At 36.6% G+C, this 20,611-nt stretch overlaps 1 protein-coding gene across 1 annotated transcript in view; it reads left to right on the plus strand.

Annotated features, from left to right (window-relative positions):
* The window catches only part of TTLL7 (tubulin tyrosine ligase like 7), a 128,529-nt gene that overhangs the window by 80,391 nt on the left and 27,527 nt on the right, over window positions 1-20,611 (plus strand). Inside the window, exons 14-18 of the mRNA XM_036445638.2 lie at window positions 2,758-2,844; window positions 6,507-6,699; window positions 11,087-11,289; window positions 14,017-14,151; window positions 16,392-16,472. Of these exons, the coding sequence (XP_036301531.1) occupies window positions 2,758-2,844; window positions 6,507-6,699; window positions 11,087-11,289; window positions 14,017-14,151; window positions 16,392-16,472 (699 nt within the window). The remainder of the gene's footprint in view (window positions 1-2,757; window positions 2,845-6,506; window positions 6,700-11,086; window positions 11,290-14,016; window positions 14,152-16,391; window positions 16,473-20,611) is intronic.

Raw genomic sequence — 20,611 nt, forward strand, 5'->3', positions numbered from 1 at the left:
TTTTTATTAAATTTTGATTTTGATTTTGGTTATTTAGAAGTTTGTTGATTAATTTCCATACATTAAAATTTTGTACTTTTATTTTTTTAGGGGTTTCTGATATTGTTGATTGGTGTTAGAAAAGCATTTCAGTCTTGTAAAGTGAATTGAGACTTGCTTTGTGTCTCAATATAGTGCTTATTTTAGCAAATGTACCAAGTCTAGTTGGTAATATGTATACTGTATGTGTTGGTTGTAGAGATTTATAGATGTCATTTAAGTAAATTTGGCTGTTAAGTGTTGTTTAAATAGTCTGTATCCTTTTATATAATTTTTGGCCTACTTGGTGTAGCAGTTGCTGAGAGAGATTTGTGGATTTAGTTCTGCCATTTTTTGTTTCAAATACTTTAAAGTTCTGAAGGTGTCTTTCTAATTCACCTTTTCTATTTTATCATTATGCAGTGTTTCTCTTTCTTTTGGGTAGCATTCTTTGTCTTAATTTCACTTTACGTGATTAATAGGTTTTTTCTTGTGGTTACTGTTTAAATGACATATCTTTTCTATCATATTAAAAGTAACTTTTAACTCATATTAAAAATAACAATATTTACAATACCTCTGGTAAATAGCATGAAGTTAGGTAATACTTGTTTTTAAATCTAGTCTGACTATGTGTCTTTAAATCATTTTTCAAAATTACTGGTATAGTTGGGTTTATGTCTGCCTTTTGATCTTTTTTTTTTCTTTCTATTTATACTATCTGTTTATTATTCCTTTTTTGCTTCTTTTTTTATTCTTGGAAAAGTTAATTTTAAAATTACATTATTTTATCTTTACTATTGGCTTTTAGTTATATTTGCAGGATAATAAGGGGTTTTAAAAAGAAATTACAATATACATCCTTAAATTATAAAGTCTACCTTGAGTTAGGGTTCTTGTGAAGTAATAAAATACTAACAGTTTAATTTTTTTTTTTTTGGTGCCTCTCTCTAAACTTTGTGCTGTTTCACATATATTACTTTTGCATCATTAATTCATTTTGTTTTCATTGCTCCCTGTAACATGTATATAATAATTTTTAAAAAATCTTTAATTTTAATATTTGGATTATTTACTGACCTGCTTTTATTGATATCCAATACTTTTGATTATAGGTCACATTTTTTTATTATTATTTTAGATGTCCTATAATTTTTGTTTGGTAGATGCTTATAAAAGAATCATAAAGCTGAAATGATGTTATTTTCTCCAAAAGAAGGCAAATATTTCTTAATACAAAGTGTTAGAGTGAGGGGGTAATTACTTCGAGCCCAAGAAAAATTAAAGGAAAGCAATCAGTAAGTGGTACTACATCAAAATTAAAAGCTTCCATACACAGAAGAAACAAATAAACAAAAGATGCAACCTACAGAATGAGAGAATATTTTTGCAAACTATATATCTAGAATAAGGAGTTAATAGCCAAATATATAAAGAATTAATATAACTCAATAACAAAAAGCCCATCTGATTAAAAAATAGAAGAACCCAATAGACATTTTTCCAAAGACTACACCCAAATGGCCAACAAAGATATGAAAGATGCTCCACATCACAAATCATGAAGGAAATATAAAGAAAAACTACAATTATCAATCACTTTATACCTGTTCGAATGGCTATTAATAAAAAAAGACAGAGTTAATAATTATTGGAAGGATGTGAGAAAAAGGAAATTCTTGCACACTTATGGTGGGAGTGTAAATTGGTTCAGCTGCTGTGGAAAACAACCTAAGTGCCTGTCAGTGGAGGAGTGGATATAGATAATGTATTGTAGACTACAATGTGAGAAAAAGGAAATTCTTGCACACTTATGGTGGGAGTGTAAATTGGTTCAGCTGCTGTGGAAAACAACCTAAGTGCCTGTCAGTGGAGGAGTGGATATAGATAATGTATTGTAGACTACAATGAACTATTATTCTGTGATGAGAAGAAGAAAATCCTGCCATTGGAGGCAACCTGGATGGACATTATGCTAAGTGAGATAAGTCAGACAGAGAAAGACAAACACTGTATGATATCACTTATGTGTGAAATTTTAAAAAAAGCCAATTAAAAACAATCAATATAGAAATGATTGATAGAATTTTGGTCTAGAAAATTAGAGTGATTTTTAGAAATTTTAAAATTTCTAATAGGCTAATTTATGATAGTCAGTATTAACAATGTACTAAAACATAAAGATACATTTGTTTATAATCTATAATAAAAGCATAATATGCAAATCGACCAGATGATCAAACAGCAGAAGACCCTCCCGATCACACTCACTGGCGCCAGGCCAGACAAGGCAGGTGCTATGCGATTGGTTAGGAGGCCCCACCATCGCCCCACGATTGCCCCACAGAGGGAGGCTCGGGCCACTCTCTGTAGGGCCATCGATGAGGGGGCTCCACAGAACTGGAGAAGTGGGTGTGTGTGCAGTGGATGCGAGCAGCACCAGGCAAGGGCCCCAGCAGCTGGGGCCAGGGCTGGGAAGGCCCACCCTTGCACGAATTCCATGCATTGGGCCTATAGTAATATATAATAGATTTTCAGCAATGTATTATTTGTTATATTTTAGTGAACAACATTTTTTTTAAAAGGTTTTTCATGACCCTTTATTACTCATTTGATCTGAGTAGTCTTCATTAAATAGTTTTAGGAATTGTATTGTACACTATTTTATGGAGATGAATGAATTTTGAAAAATCCTAGAGTCATTTGGTGATCATAGTTTTAATTAAATATCTTTTTAAGGAGGAAGATATTTTGGATCTTCTGGAGCAATGTGAAATTGATGATGAAAAGTTGATGGGCAAAACTTCCAGGCCTCGAGGACCAAAGGTACAGTACCTCTATCTTTCCTAGTATGAGAGTAGATGTGACTACTAAGTACAGTTGTTTCCCCTTTGTATTTATTACTATAGTAATGACTGATGCCACTTTCATGAAACAGCATGGACTATGTGTGCAGTACAGAGAGAGTTGGTTATACCACACATAGAAGTTCTATTTTTTGGTTTGGTTAGTTTTCCTCACTTTTTTTGGATTCTTTTTGTAATACTAGTGAAATCCTGATGACTCGGGACCAAAAGGAACCTAGCACTAATAACCCTATTTTATACTCAGTATTAATTTTTCCTCATTTCTCTAGACATATAATTACCAGAGAAGTATAGTGATATAGATGAGGCAAGTCATGACTCTAGAAAACCTTATCATGAGCCTCATATTTTGCTGACCTAACAACATTGAAATTGTGTTAGTTAAAATAGACAGCGTCTAGGATAAAGAGAAAGCAATTGTGCATGCAAAAATGAGCAGGTGTTTGCTTTACCTTTATTTGCTCTGTGGTGATGACATCAATGTGGTCTTTGGTTATAAGTCAAAAGTCAAAAAGTTCTTGCTAACAGAGTAGGGAAGAGATGAATTTGTTAAGTCTTGTGCTCTTAATACTTTACGTTTCAGCAATACTAAGCTATGTCCTTACACGCATCTTTCTCTGTTGTCCTTTCATGCTTTTTCTATGCCTCTGTGCTGACTGATTAGACTCCCCCATCCTCCCCCCCCAATCCAGCTGAACTGGTGCTACCTTTGTGTAACCTTCTTCATTCTCAAATTAGACTTAGCTCTTCCTTCCCCTCCTCCTGCTGTATCACAAATAATGCTTCTGTAGAGCAGTTGTGCCAAATAATTACTTGAATCTTTGCCTTAATGAAAGGTTGTAAGTTTCTTGAGGGTAGGAAGTATATTTTCATCTTTGCATCTCGCACATCTCGCACAGCATCTGGAACTTGGTAGGTTCTCAAATACTATTAGTTAGGCCCTGGCTGGTGTAGCTCCGTTGGTTGGGCATTGCCCAGTGCACCAAAAGGTGGCCAGTATGATTCCCTGTCAGAGCACATGCCCGAGTTGCACCTCGATTTCCAGTAGGGGGCATGCAGGAGGCAGCTGATTATGTTCTCAGCTCACATCATTGTTCCTCTCTCCCTCTTCCTCTCTCTAAAAAACAATAAAAATATTAAAAAAAAACAAACAAACCACTATTAGTTAAATTTGTTGAATGTGTCTGCAAGGACCTCATTGGAAGAATGAGCCAATAGGTAAACCAAAAAACAGATTGTGGCAAATACTGCAATAAAGCGAGTGGAAAGTGTTACAGCGAGAGAAGAAAGGGATTGGTAGACTTGTGTATGGCTCCGTAAATGCCATTCAAACTGGGCCTGTACAAATGAGTAATGCTGTAAACATTTATGATGGGTGAAGGACGGACGTTTGGGTTAAAAGGAACGTTAAAGGCAATGACACAGAGTTGTGACACTGCCTAGTTTGTTAGAGAAACATGAAGAATTTAGTGTGACACCTGTGGAAGATTCTTGGAGAGTACAATGGTACATGATGAACCTGGTGAAAGATATGGATATAGTGGAGACCGGAGGTCTTGGATGTCAGGCGCTGTTCTTCTGAATTATATCCTCTCTATTGAGGAATTGTGGGAGATGGTGTTGCTACTGCCTTTGGAACAAATATATTTTAGCATATCTGTAAAAGTGAATAGCTTAATGAGTCATTGCTTCACTTTGGAAAACATTGGGAAGTTTCTGAGCTTTGTATATTAATTGCAATTCATGTATGACCCACTTACAAATGAAATTGGACATAAAAGTAAGTAGCATGGTTTATGTGATTACTCAATGCCAGTTCACAAATAATTCCATTTCGCAGTTAAGGCATTGTTTAGCGTTTATGCCACTATGATATCTTATTAGTTATTGCTTGAGACAGTGTAGTGGTCAAAAGGCACAGGCTGTAGATTCCTCTTGTGATTCTCTAAAAGGTCGAATAGCTCACTATATAGTCAGGCTTCCTTAAAAAACCTGAAATCTGTTTGCCTCCGTGAAGGAAGGCTCTGTCAGGGAGCCTAATTGTGCAACTGTTTCTTCTGGGCCGGCTAGACTTCCGAAGAAACACCCTTCCTCCAGAATACTTACTCCCCAAGGCTGTCAAGATATTTGATGATTTTATTACTGGTAAATTACTGGTTTTTATGCATATCACCATGAACATTGCTATGCCAGTAAATATTAGACTATTAAAAGGAGAACATACTTTTAAGCACAAGTTGGTACCTTAGTATATTAAATTACTTTCCTCTGGTTAATTTTCCTCCTTTGCAAAGCCAGCAAATTTAAGAAGATCACGCTCTGGCTTCCTGTGGATTCCAGGCACTTCACATAATGCTCTTCCTTTCTGTACTGTCCATCTCACACTGTTACCTGAGAGGACATGCCTAATTCCAGGGAAATCCCATGGTAGCCAAGGATTTCATTGTTTTGTATGCTAACATCTAAACATCTGTGTCTGATTGATCAAAGAATAAGAAACTTATATACAACTATGGGAACTTTTTCCAGCAGGAATAAGAGGCATATGGCATGTGTGATAAATAGTCTCTTCACATGACCAAGTTCCAGAGCTGTCTTGAGCTTGTTGGTGCGCACTCTTTGTGGAGTGAAGCTATCCCACTTCCCTGGTCTAATTCTTCCAGCTGCATTGGAAGCACATTGATGGGGAGGTTTGAAGACAAGTGATTCTAATGGAGATGTTGGAACACAGTAGCCCGGCATTTTGAATCTTTACAGTTTTACCCTCCTGCATGGCACCAGTCATTTAAAAAGTTTATGACATATTGATTTACATTATATCACGTTTGCTTTCCGTAAATGTAGCACAGGCAGTGAAAAGCAATGTTATCCCATTATGGCCAGACCCTTTGCGTCATCATTAGCAATCTTCTGAGAAAGGACCTAAGTTGTCCATAACCAATTTGGAAAGTGGACAATTAAATACAATTTTTCATTTGTAAAAAAAGCAAGTTAGATATGTGAGCAATACCTTAGTCCTTTTTGCACATTATCTGAGTGAATTGGTTCTTTGGCCTCTGTTTTAAGATGTGTCCTTTGTCGATGTATAGTGTTTTATCTTTCTTTACTTTCTGTGGTATATCTGGCCTCTGCTTGCTTTTTCTTTTTGTCTCTCTGCCCCTCTTGTCCTCCCTCTCTCCTTCTCCTCTCTTTCTCATAAGCATGTGCACACAAACACACACACTTTGAGTGAGTGAACATTAATGATACAACAGAGGTACATCTCTGTGTCTTGGTGAGTAATGGGTAACCTTTCTGTATGTAATGAAGAAAATTTGATTATGTTTCTAATTTTTATAATTTTATCTCTATTTTCTGTTTGTGATAACCTTGTCCTTTAAATCATCGAGAAAAAGCATTATCCTCATTATAACTGAACTATGATTTAAGAAAGAATATTTCACAGAAAAATTAGTGAATTGCATTGGAGGCTAATAGCACTGTAGCAAGTAGCATTTTGGAGGATTTTCAAGTGTCAGTGAGAAGTAACATGCACAGTGAGAAATTGAAAATAGTAATTAATCATGTTAATGTGCCTTCTTAAGAAACATTCTGACAGTAACACCTTTTTCTGTATTTTAGCCTCTCTGTTCCATGCCTGAGAGTACGGAGGTGATGAAAAGACAAAAGTACTACAGCAGTGACAGCAGTTATGATAGTAGTGAGAGCTCTTCAGAATCAGATGAAAATGAAGAGTACCAAAATAAAAGAAGAGAAAAGCAAGTTACTTATAATCTTAAACAGTCCAACCACTTCAAAATATTCCAACCATCCAGTAAGTTAATTTCTTAAAATTTAGTTATTATCTGAAGAATTATGGAACTGAATTACAAAACTCAATAAAAGGATCTTGAGCCAAATGAATGCTTGTTCGGTGTGAGGAGACCTGAATTCTATCCCACATTCTTCCCTAACCAGACGTGGGTATGTCCCACAATCCCATTCAGGGTCTGCAAGTAGAAGATGAAAGAGTTGACATAAGAATCACTATAGTCCATTCTTCTGTATTTCATAGTTTTTGTTAAGCCCTAGGCTTCTGCTAGGATTTATAAATTTTATGGATTTATAAATTGTGATGCATGACTGATCTGCTGATTGCCTTCTCTCTTAAGCCAATATATTTTTTCATGCCCTTTCCTGCTTTCTCTACCTCTCTGCCACCCATTTTGTTGCGTATCCTTGCCTACTTTTTAAAATATGTATCTCTCTAGGTATTTGACTTGAATGTGTCTGTGAGCCACACAATTGTGAAATAGTTTTGTTTCCTCTCATTTTCATCATGGGTAAGCGCTAAAGTTGGGGCTTTTTGTGTATTGGGGGAGTGAACAACCAGCTTCTCTGTCTTCTTCCTTTTTAGTTTTCTTTTTCTTTTTTATTATTATTATTTTTTAATATTTTTATTGATTTTTTTATAGAGAGGAAGGGAGAGAGCTAGAGAGCTAGAAATGTCAATGAGAGAGAGTCATCGATCAGCTGTCTCTTGCACACCCCCTACTGGGGATATGCCCGCAACCAACGTACATGCCCTTGACCGGAATCGAACCTGGGACCTTTCAGTCTGCAGATCGACACTCTACCACTGAGCCAAACTGGTTTCGGCTTTAGTATTATTTTTCTTTCTTCCTTTATGTCTTTTTACATTTTTTCTTCTGTTCTCCTGTCTTTTATTGCTTCTTTGATCCCTAGTGTCCACTATCGTGTCCATAGTTTTTCTTTCATCCCTAAATGTCCAGTGTGGCATCCCTCTTTGCCCGGATCCCTTAGCTATCCCTTCCTGACACTGCCTGCAATGCAGGACTAATTCTTATCTCTTGTCTCTCACGTCTCTGTTTGCCTTGACTTTCATTGTCCCAGGGCTCCATTAAAGGGACTGCTCCAATCATCCAATAAACACGATATGAGCCTTTGTTCATTTCTAGCAATGTTTTAATATGTTCGCTTCCCTGATAATAGAATTTTGTCTTCAACACTTATGGCAAAATGTATGAGGAATGCATAACTAATAGATGAAGATCTTAATGGTCTTTCATTTGCTACTGCATTATTTCATAAAGATACCTGCTAATGTTCCTGTCTTTGAAGGTTTATGTGTTTGGAAGGGAAATAATGTTGTATTATGTTCCATTGCATTTGTTTATTTACTCATTTAAGGTATGTTTATTGAGCACCTGTTCCATAGTTTATAGCTATTTTATCAGTGTCTTCCTTTTTTTCTTAAAGTTCTCTTAAGTACTTTCAGTATGTCTCTGTGTATGACTCTGTTTCTCTCAGAAGGTGGACTTGTTTTGCCCAGATTCACCCATTTTTAACTCCAATTGACTAATGTGTGCATCCCTCATAGCAATGAATTAGCAGAGAAAAGGGTAGGATTAAGAAAAATTATTCAGGTTCTCATAGCTTTGAGATTGTTCTTTGTTCTTAGACCAATAGGTTAATAAATCAATATTGGACAAATTATACACTGAAATGTTTTCAAGTGTGAATTCTCCTTTTAAAATTAATTTAATTCAATTTCATATCTTTTAACTAAGTATTAGATTTTACTTTTATAGTCATTAGAGATTGTAATAAGGATTTCTCTTTGTTTTATATTCTCTTACACTAAGTAATATAGCCACAGACCCTTCTTGAGTTTTCTGTCCAAAGTAATGATGATGAACAAGGACAAAGTCCAGATTATTTGTAGCACTTTCTGTTGTAGATGGTTAACGTAGGAAACTCAACTTGTTATAGTTTCGAAAAATATATTTTGGGTTGATATGTGTCATATACAAAACTATATTAAATATTTTTTCACATAACTTGTTTATTTAAATTATAACTGTTTTTTTTTTTGTTAACCGACCAAAATGTTGTTGGCATATCTAACTACTTAGTTACTGTGTCTGAATTTTCAGAGTATGCATGGGGAAAATGGGAATCTTTGGCCATTCAAGAGAAAGGATAATTTCCTTCTACATCTCTTGTCAGATTACACATGTCCAAACCTATGCTGTGACCTGTGTGGCTAGAGAGAACAAGACCTGAGTAGGGGCAATGGGAGATTAAGGAAAAGACACAGAGATATTATACAAGTAAAATTGGGATCAGGTGGGACAGTGCTCTCGATGGAGAGACAGTGACTCAGAGCTAGTGCAGCACATTTATTATATACAGCATGATACCAGGAAGTTTTACTAGAGTTTAAGAAGCAGGAAATTATGTTAAATCATGCTTAAAGATTAAGCTGCATTCTTTGTTCTTGAGGCTTCTTAATCTTGTCAGGCCTGGATGAACCCAGATAATAGCATCCGCCCCTGGTGCCTGAGTGAGCCTAGATAATAGCATCTACCCTTGGTGCCTGAGCTAAAGGTCAGGACTGACAAACATTCCTCACCTTTGGCAAGGTATGTTTCCATAGAGTGGATTTGCTGACTGCTTCAGTGATTCAGCTGAGGACCTTTGCTTAGGTGCTCTCCCAGGTGCTCTCCACACAAACCACCACTTGAAGCCTTACAAGACAGCAGGGTCCAGGTGCAGGCTGAAGCACATGCTTTGGGTACTTGGTAGAAGAATGATCTGGGATATGTTCTCCACACAGCTCTTCACTAGCAGCACTGTCCTTTCAAAAATGGTGTGACTTTTAAATTTAGGTGGAAGTTACTAGTTTAAAGAAATGGAGCTGGTAAAAGTGTTTTTTAAAAAACATCTTTTAGCCGAACCGGTTTGGCTCAGTTGATAGAGCGTTGGCCTGTGGATTGAAAGGTCCCAAGTTCGATTCCCAGTCAAGGGCATGTACCTTGGTTGCGGGCACATCCCCAGTAGGGGGTGTGCAGGAGGCAGCTGATCGATGATTCTCTTTCATCATTGATGTTTCTAACTCTGTATCCCTCTCTCTTCCTCTCTGTAAAAAAATCAATAAAACAAAAACAAAAAAAAACATCTTTTATAGCTTAAATATATACTTCTTTTTACTCTTTTTAACCAAATGAGGAGTATTAGGCTTCATATCTATTCAAAATATCATTTATAAATACACCCTTAAATATAAGATTTATATATCCACTGCCTTTAAAAAGGTTTACACTTTTTCAACAGCTAATGAAGGGAAATATTTGCTATCCAGCTTGCCTTTATGTGAGTTTTATTTAACCAGTAAAGATTGATATATTCCTAAAGAGAATATAATATAGCACAGAAGGTATATAAAATATATGAACTAAAAAAAGGTATAAATATTGATAATATTGAGTGATATTCTATTTTTCTGTGTCAGAAATCAAATTTTCCTGAAACAGTGAATTCTCTCTTTTAAATTTCCCCAATGTATAATGGGGAAGATATCCTATGGTTTTCCTACTTGTTTGTTCTGATTACATCCCTTTAGTTCCATATACTTTTCTTTATAATCTATTGCTGTGGGAATTTAATCTATTTTTAAAAAATTCTTCTCTCATGTGAATAAGAAGACTGTCTAACATCACTCATGTAATATATATTTAAATTCTATTAGGATAATGTTTATATTTTTCTTCTTGTGTTTTTTTTTTCCCCTCATGGGCCTGAAATTTTGTAACTCTATAGACTCCTGTCCATTCCTTCCTATAAATCTTACCATAAAATATTTTTCTTATGACTTATATACAGATTCTAATGATTGACCAATCTAATTCAAGGACAAAGGATAGTATTTTCATGGTCTCATAGAAAGAATGAGATACTGGCATTAGACAGATCAGGATTTACACCTGAGCTTGGCACACTCTTTTGTTGTGTGACCCTGAGAAAGTTTTTTCCCCGAGCCTCCGGGTGATGGGGATTCCTGCTTCAGGGGGTTTCTGTGAGGATTAGAAAAAAAAGTGTATGTAACATGATGCCTGGCTTATAGAAGGCTAGTTTTCCTTTCCACAAATATTAGTTTACCTTTCCTCTGGTTCTTCTATGTCATATTTTGAGAACAGAAAATTAAGGGTGCTGTTTAAATATTCTCATGATAGCCATTCTACATACATGACACGTGTTCTGCACCAAATTCACTATTTAAACTGAAGAATTAACTCCAGACTTGTGTTCTCACAATTGCTTTGACAATTATCATTTGCCATGCCACTACCCTGTGATCTAATTGTTAGTTTATATGGTGGGAAATTCTATTAAGTATTCCTCTTCTCCATCATTGATAGGTTCCATGAGGCGTTCATTCAGTTGCCCTCGGTCCATCTCTTCTCAATCACCTTGTAGTGCAGACATCCGCCCTCTTTCTGCTCAACAAACGATGTCAGCATCCCGGACAACTTCATCGTGTCGGTCACATTCCCTAAACCGTGCTTCCTCCTACACGAGGCATCTGCCTCATAATAACGATGCCAGCTCTAACTTTCAAGTGGTAAGTCATCTACTTTGCTCCTTTTGAGATTACAGGAAGCATTGTACTAAGATTTAGGTGGAAAAGGGTTAAGCTAGAAAGAAGATAGATGGAACCCCATTATTCAACTCACGGTCTCCAGGATTTTGGATTGCTGAATCTCTTTAGCTTATCACTTAGTATGATCTCTTACAAGGCAGACCAGAATATCAAAGAACTTTAGAATGAATACTGTGAATAGCATTTTATTTTCCACTTGCTTATATAGTTGGTAATTTTGTTGAAAATCACCTAAGGAAATATATGATTTTATAGTGTACTAGAGGCCCGGTGCACAAAATTCATGCACAGGAGCAGGGGGTGTCCCTCAGCGCAGCTTGCACCCTCTCCAATCTGGGACCCCTCGAGGGATCGGTTCTAAATGGGCAGTCAGACATCGCTCTCACAATCTCGGACTGCTGGTTCCCAACTGCTCACCTGCCTGCCTTCCTGATTGCCCCTAACTGCTTCTGCCTGCCAGCTTGATCACTCCTAACCACTCTTATGCTAGCCAGATTGATATATAACTGCTCCCCTGACAGCCTGTTTGCCCCCAACTTCCCTCCTCTGCCGGCCTAATTACTCCTAACTTCCCTCCCCTGTAGGGTTGATCACCTCCAACTGCCCTCCCTTGCAGGCTTGGCCCCTCTCATCTGCCCTCCCTTGCAGGCCTGATCACCCACAACTACCCTCCCTTGCAGGCCTGTTCCCTCCCAACTGCCTTCCCCTGCTGGCCATCTTGTGGTGGCCATCTTGTGTCCACATGGGGGCAGGATCTTTGTCCACATGTGGGCACCCATCTTGTGTGTTGGAGTGATAGTCAATCTGCATACCCTTTTATTAGATAGGATAGAGGCCTGGTGCATGGGTGGGGGCCAGCTGGTTTGCCCTGAAGGGTGTCCCTGATCAGGGTCGGGTTCCCTTGAGGCATGGGGTGGGCTGGATGAGGGGCTTGTGGTGGTTTGCAGGCCAGCCAAGGCCCCTTGCGACCCAAATAGAGGCCCTGGTGTCTGGAATTTATTTATCTTCTACAATTGAAAGTTTGTAGCCTGGAGCGGAGCCAAGCCTCCTGCTTGCTCTGTGGCTGCTGCAATTTTTATTTGGATTTGTTTACCTTCTATAATTGAAACTTTGTATCCTCGAGTGTAGGCCTGGGCTAGCCAGGGTGTGTGGAAAGCTTGCCTTCCTCCCGGGAAACTCAAGCCTCCCTCCTGATAGCCATCTTGGTTGGGTTCATTTGCATACTCACTCTGTCTGGTGGGCGCGGCTTGTGGGTGTAGCAGAGTGATGGTTAATTTGCATATTACTCTTTTATTAGGTAGGATTATGCAGTATATTTGAAAATTTGGAGAAATTTGTTATGTAGAATTTTTAATGAGTATTGATTAATAGTTTAAAAAGTAAACAATTGACAAATTATCCTTAGAGTACTGAAATACAACATTGTTTATGTTTTCTGTATATTAAATTAACATATAGTATTCCCTCCTTAGCAAGAATCCCAGAAGTTCAGTATTGAATAAGTCAATGAATTTATTTGGCTATCAGACTTGTAGATACTCAAATAGATAATGCCAAGTATATTCACAAAAACTAGACTTTTATTTAATTTGTTTATTTACTGTGGATGATCCAATGAAAGCGTCTGGAAAATATAAGCGAATGAGTTTCACTTGTTAACGAGTGATTTTTTTCTTTTTTCCTAATTAAGAATTGCCGAAGATATAAGTGGTGCCTCACACAACGAACTTAATTCGTTCCAGGAGCAAGTTTGTTATGCGAAAAGTTCGTTATGTGAAACGCGTTTTCCCATAACAATACATGTTAAAAAAAATAATTCGTTCTGTAGCATAAAATATGCTAAGATGACATAAAAAAAGATAAATTTTTTGTTATTATTTTTATTTAGATACATCTAAAAACATAATTAAAAAAAAAAAACACACATTTTTTTAATTTTAAGACAGACTAAGTAGAGTCTACCGAATCTTGCACATCTTCATCCATTTTCTGCTTTTTGGCCGATGGTTTCATGAAAAACCTGAAATCACCTTCCTGCTTTTTTTAGAAGCCATGATATAAAAAAAATATTGAGTTTAACTTAAAAGGACGACTGCCGTGATACGTGCGTGATTTAATTCGTAATGAAGAACGATTGCCGCGATACGTGCTTAAGTTAAGCGCAGTGACTAACGACTGCCTGCAGTGCCTGCGCGGAAGGATGCAATACATCGGCAGCGATCGTGGAAGCTCGGGCGAAGCAGTCGTGGAAGCTCGGGCAAAGCGGTCGTGGAAGCTCGGGCGACTTCGTTGTGTGAAACGAAGTTCGTTGTATGAATCATGAAACGAAGTTCGTTGTGTGCAGCGTTCGCTGTGCGAGGCGTTCTTTATGCGAGGCACCACTGTATGTAATAAGTGAAACTTTTGACCTGGAAGTTTTTTTTTAACCATTCATATTTATTTTTTAATATTTTGAGCTAAATAAAATGCACTGTGTGGAAGTATAAAAGATATTATTGGGAAATCATGTCCACTTAATCCTAAGAATTGAATTCTAAGAATAAATGTAAAAATTTTTTCTTCTGCCTTTTTCATTTTTTTATTTTTCCAATTAAAAGTGCATTGTTTTTACCTAGAAATATCTTTCAGACTATAGTGGCACAATGAAATAAGACCCCCTCCAAATATCTGTATTCTTTCAAATTTAAGAGTGAGTCTTTGCGGCAACCGAAAACAAAAGAACAAGAAGAGGATCTAACAAGTCAGACCTTATTTGTTCTCAAGGACATGAAAATCCGTTTTCCAGGGAAATCAGATGCAGAATCACTACTTCTGGTGGAAGATGTGAGTATTTGACATGTATAAAATTCCAAGGACCTCATTTAAAAAAAATATATATATATATTTTATATAGAGAGGAAGAGAGAAAGATAGTTAGAAACATCTATGAGAGAGAGACATCGATCAGCTGCTTCCTGCACCCCCCCCTCCCACTGGGAATGTGCCTGCAACCAAGGTACATGCCCTTGACTGGAATCGAACCCGGGACCCGTCAGTCCGCAGGCTGAAGCTCTATCCACTGGGCCAAACTGGTTTCGGTGGGAGCTCATTCTTTTTATTCTGCTTAGAATATTAACATTTATTTACCCATGGAGGCATTCTCAGTGTCATAGTAAATTTAACTGATGTTCTCTTTAACCTCCTCAAGCTGCAGAAAATACAGGGGCTATTTGAATTATTACTATTCATGAGCAGTGAGATTACCTTTATAATTAGCAATGCAAAATACCTTTTAGTTCATTGTCCTATTTTAATGATGTAACCAAGCAAAAATGATTTATGTTATTCAATTATTGCTCTTAATGTTTAAAGAACTATCAAGTTAAAGTTGGTTCTCTAAAGATTTAGAAAGATCTAATATCGAAGTGATATGTAATAAAAAAAAAAAGTAGACTTTGGGGATAAAGTATCAAGAATGTGATACCATGAATGATTTTGGTTAAATTTTGAAGTGGCTTATGCAGTGTTTTTCTTGTTACATACACATTTGCACCACCCAGTGGAACATTCTAAAATGGCAGAGTCCTAAAATTCACACTAAACTCAATGACTTTAACTTATTAGAAAGGTCCACGTTATTTAAATATTTTGGTGAAAAAACATTTAATTTAAAGTTCTATGTCTTCATTCAAACATTCTTTTCAAATTGCTGTTCATAGATAATTCCTCAATAATAGAACTTTATTTTCAGGTTTCCCTAATATTACTTTTTTTCCCAGTGGCGAGGGCACCATCTAGTGGCCAGTTGTAAGATAAAAACCACAGATATGCACTGGCCTTTTTTTCACTTTTTAGCATTAAGTTTGTCTAAAGCAACTATCTAGAAACAAATACCAAAACAAGTAATAAAAACGACTTTATTAGTTTAAAAAATCAATCATGGATATTTCTATTTTGTAATCATGATATAGTTGTAACCAAAACCTCCAAATATTTTGCATTGTGTTATTATATATTTAAAAAAAAGTAAAAATAGCATCTTGTCTGCAGATGAGCTGCTATTTGTTACATCAAGGGAAAAGGAATACAAATTGATATTAGTTGTAAGTCACTATGATAGACATGCTTTTATTTATATGTTATCTTATTTAATCAAGTTCTTTTCTAAATATAGCCAATGACTTTGTACCAGATAGTTTGCTTTGATTTCTTAGCTATATTAATAAGATACCATCGTTTTAAATCATGTAGAAGAAAAAATGATCAGAGAGTAGAACTAATATTTGTGGATAATGTGATTGTTTTATTAAAAAACATATGGGTTTACATAATTAATAACTAATAATTAGATCATTACTCAGATTATTTACTATATGTTCACTATATGCAGCAAATATTTTAATCTATTTGTTACAGTATATATTACTAGAATATATATTCAGAAATTTTTCAGATTTGACAAAAAAAAAAGGGATAATAGAATCCTAGTTATATATAGGCTATCTTCTATGTATTATTCAGTATTCTGTTATTATGGGTGATATGGTTTTGAAATTAAAATGGAAAATCTACTTCAAACCTTATATGCCTAAAGACATTTTACTTTCACTTATTATAGACTCTATGCTTTTTATAGCAAGAAGCAAAAAATTTGGATTCAGATGGCTTCTTAACCTTATGTTAGAAATCCTTTTTAGTAAAGCAGATATTCTTTAAAAAACATATTTTATTGATTTTTTACAGAGAGGAAGGGATAGGGATAGAGAGTTAGAAACATTGATGAGAGAGAAACATCGATCAGCTGCCTCTTGCACATCACCTACTGGGGATGTGCCCGCAACCAATGTACATGCCCTTGACCGGAATCGAACCTGGGACCTTTCAGTCTGCAGGCCAACGCTCTATTCACTGAGCCAAACTGGTCAGAGCTAAACTAGACATTCTTTATTGCAAGTAATATTATAGTGCTTTCATTTCACAAATTCAGTACTAAAACCAGTTTCAACCCATTTATTTACTTTTTTACTTTTTACTTTTGAGGAACATTCTCGATTAAATTTCTTAATGTCTCTCCCCCATGACAGATCCTTGATAACTGGAAGCTTCATAAAACAAAAGTGGCTTCATATTGGCTCATAAAATTGGACTCTGTAAAACAACGAAAAGTGAGTAATACTTCAAAGCGAGTTTTCCCTTTTAGATCGTCTTGAACTTGAATGATTAAGCCACATTCATAGTCAAACTATATACATATATGTATTTGTTTACTCATCTTTTCAATAAATATTAATTGCATACCTGCTGTTATAGGCACTGTCCTAGATTCTGAGGATAAAAAAGTGAATTAAAAAACACACACAAACTATGGTCTCAGAGAGCTTACAAAAACTTGAGAGGAACAGGTTCAAGAGTAAAAGACAGAGAAGAAGAAAACAGCTAGTACTGGCATTCTTTGCAAGGAATTTTGCTGTAGAAGGGAACAGGGATGGGGGTTAATGACAAGTTTCCTTTAAAGTTGAAGAGATTTAGCCCTGGCTGGTGTAGCTCAGTTGGTTGTTCTTTGCACCACAAGGTCGCAGGTTCATTTCCCATCAGGGCACATGTCTAGGTTGTGGGTTCCATCCCGGGGGCTCAGGCAGGAGGAATTGATTGATATTTCTCATTTCTCTCTCTCTCGCTTTTATTCTCTCTCACTCACTTGGACCATATCTAAAAAAGAAATCAATAGCATGAACTCGGGTGAGGACTAATAATAATAATAATAATAATAATAAGATGAAGAGACTTACAGTTTGTGTGCTGATGAGAATGATCTAGTGGAGAGGAAAGAGAGGTGACAGAAAGTCCATGAGTAAGTAAGTGGGGGAGGTTTGTCCTAACAGGAGCATTAATTCTAATTATCTAATAGGAGGGAAGGCAGAGACCATGGCAGTGTAGTGAGAAGATGTGAGGGCTTTAGAGATTTGAGCAGGCAGTGGAAAGTATGTAATAGCTATCTTGGAGAGTAGGAGGTGAGTGAGGCCAGCAGTCTGAGGGGCCATCAAATGCATTGCAACATTATTTTGGGGGAGAGATACAATTTTAATAGCTTTAGTGATAATGTTGTGTTCCTTTAGTAATGCAAGCTATTATTTCCCCTTTCTAGGATTTACTGCAATAAGATGAAAGTTGACACTAATTAAGTGATAACTTACATATTGTCATCTGAGTAACTGAACTCACTATTATAGTAACACACTCAACAAAGAATTGCTTGGTGTTCTGGCATGTGCCAAATATTGTACTGCTGTTGAGGAGGGTATAACAAAGCTGGTAACAGAGGTAGATTGCAAAACACATTACAAACCCTGAATAGATTTTTGCCAAATCACCAACTGTGGCCTTGCTTGATTAAAATACTTTTTTTTTTTATTAGAATAAGTGTCCTGAATTTTCTAAAGTCCATGTACTTTTTGTAATCTAGAAGTTAGAATAGTGTAGGTAAATTGCTGATTAAAACAAAACAATCTAGAAACAGATTAAAGAATTTATAAGATATTAACACATGATAAATGTGACATTTCAGATCAGTGGAGAAAAGATAATTGTTCCCCTAAATGATACTGAAACAATTGAGTACCTATTTGTAAGAAAATTAAGTTGTAGCCTTATCTCTTACCATATACAAAAATAAATTTCAGATGACAATTTTATGTGTAAAAAAGAAAGTTTTAAAAGAAAACATAGAAGGATCTCTCTATATATAAAAGCCTAAGTGACCGTTACAACCGAACAACTGGGACAACCAGAACGACCTGTTGCTATGATATGCACTGACCACCAGGGGGCACATGCGGAATGCAGGAGTGCTGCTCAGCTGACAGACCCATCCCAGTGGCCCAACAGCCTGGCTCAGTAGTCCTGCAGGTCCAATCTCCAGAGAATGGGCCAGGCACCAATGGACCAGCACCGCTGGCAGGATCCCAACAGTGCTGCTGGCCTCCTGGAAGTTAGCCTCAGGCATCACAGCCACTTCCTCTCCCTGGATGCTCTGCAAGGAAGAAAGAATATAAAAGCAGCCACCAGGTGGCTCCTGACAACTGGCATGAATGTCAGCGGAATGGATCTGGATCCCCAATAGGCAAGGGCATCTGGAAGGCCAATCTTGTCCTGCCCCTGCATGCTTTGGGATACCACCTGTGCATGAATTTGTGCACCAAACCTCTAGTATATATTTATAATCTTAGAATGGAAAATAATGTCTAAAGAAAGACCTAAAACTCAAAAATATTTTAAAAAAGATAGACATATTTGATTACATAAAAACTTACCAATGGCAAAAGATTCCTTAAACCAAGCCGAAAGGCAGAAGCAGTGAGGAAGAAGGGGGTATTTGCAGCACATAAAACACAAGCACCAGTAAACTAACATCACCTATGAATCAATGAGCAAAAGAAACTATCCTGTAAATATTAATAAATAAAATGGCAAGTGTATAAAAAGGCTATGAAAAGACAATTTATGGATCTTCAAATAGCCAATTCATGTATAAAGTGATGCTTGGCCTCACTAATGATGAAAGAAAAGCAAGTAAAAACCATCATATTGGCAATAATTAATAAGAGAGATGATATCCAGTCAATGAAATAATGTGGATAAAAGGCTTTTACCAAACAATTAGAGGGAGAATACATTGGTATAACCTTTTAGAAAGATAATTTGCACTACCTATTAAAATGATAGGTGTTCGTAACCTAATGACTCAGCAAAACCACTTGCAGAACTCTATACTACAAAAGAATTGTTGAGTGAGAGTCTTTGAGTAGGCAGGAAGAGCTTCTAGCCTGCAATGTAGGTCTGACACCTGTGAGTGAAAGGCAGAAGGGTGGAGTATGAAGACCCTTAGACTTTGGTGAACTTCTGAGAAAGCCCTGGGCAGCTGATGGGGATCCCAGAACAAAGACTGCTTTTCTGGGGATCAAACTGGGCAGACGTAGTCCATTGCTGGAAACCAACCCGGTTGGATCCTTGGCCAGGAATAGTCCGGGAGAGCATAAGCGGGCTTGAGTGTTGTAGTGAACCTGAATGGAGATGCTGTCAGCTAACTTCACTCTTGGGAACAAGTTAATTCAAATGGCAGGTCTCCATGGCTGCCACAAAGGCTGTGTGGGGTGTGATTTAAGTTGACAAACATTTATTGGTTGTCAATTTTGTGCATGAATGATAATATTGGGGATTTGCAGAGTTGTTTCTTCATTTATTTAATTGTGTATTCAACCATGCATTGAACAAGATTAATTGAAGGACTACCACGTCCTGTGCACCATGCTAGGTGTGGAATGCACAAGACTCATAAAAATCTTTTCATTCCATTTAGAGATCATTGTTAAAATATGTGTCTCACTGTTTCTGTTCCAGGATCTAAGCATTTGCTGGTTGCTCATTAGAATGTTGTAAAACTCTTAGATAAGAATGCCATACACAGGAGCTCTTTCACATGCCTTATTTCAAAGTTCCCTTAATGGGTGTAAAATGTAAAGGTCAAGGATGTAGGGATTAAATACTGAAAAGAATCCTCACCAGGTGAAAATGGAAACAGCTAATCTTACTAAATGCCATGTTATGGTAATTTCACACTTGCATAATTTAGCTTTCTGCCAATAATGCAGTTGCTTTATATAGTTTGTAAGGAATATATGAAGTATGAAAATATTGCAGTGTTGTGTTTTGTGAAAAATGCCAAATTTGCTAAGAAGTTTCATCTTTAGGCATAAACTAAGATTGGAGAATGAAGAGAGATAAGTAGTGATATTAACATGGTAGTATATTTGCATTTATTTTAGGGTTCTAAGAGATCTTTGTTTATCAAGTACTTTTTTCTCTAAACAACTATTTTTCTTTCATACCTACTGTAGCTGCCTCTGCATGCATTTTGGTGTTATTATTTTCCTTCTCTTTTTATTTTTTATTTATTTTTTATTTGGGCTACCATAGATGCTACAAAGAGCTGTTGGTTTTGCACCAGCAAAGATGCCTTTACCCCATAGCCATGGCTGCTGCATGCATTATTAATACAGCATGTAGTAATGTTAATGTTACTTCTAATCCTCCTCATCTCATGCCATTATTTTAATTTAGGACCAACTGTTCAGCCATATGGAGCAGTTTGTCATTCAACATCTGCACGTTCTTGTAAAAAATATAAATTTGTGTCTGTGCTTTATGCCTTCAAATGTGCTATATTTCTTATGGAAAATACACATCTTTTCATGTTATTAATTCTTTCATTGACTGAGTCTTCCATTTACTTTTTCCCTTGGAGAAC

The sequence above is a fragment of the Pipistrellus kuhlii genome, unplaced genomic scaffold, assembly GCF_014108245.1.
Source record: "Pipistrellus kuhlii isolate mPipKuh1 unplaced genomic scaffold, mPipKuh1.p scaffold_m20_p_2, whole genome shotgun sequence".
In the NCBI taxonomy this organism is placed as follows: domain Eukaryota; kingdom Metazoa; phylum Chordata; class Mammalia; order Chiroptera; family Vespertilionidae; genus Pipistrellus; species Pipistrellus kuhlii.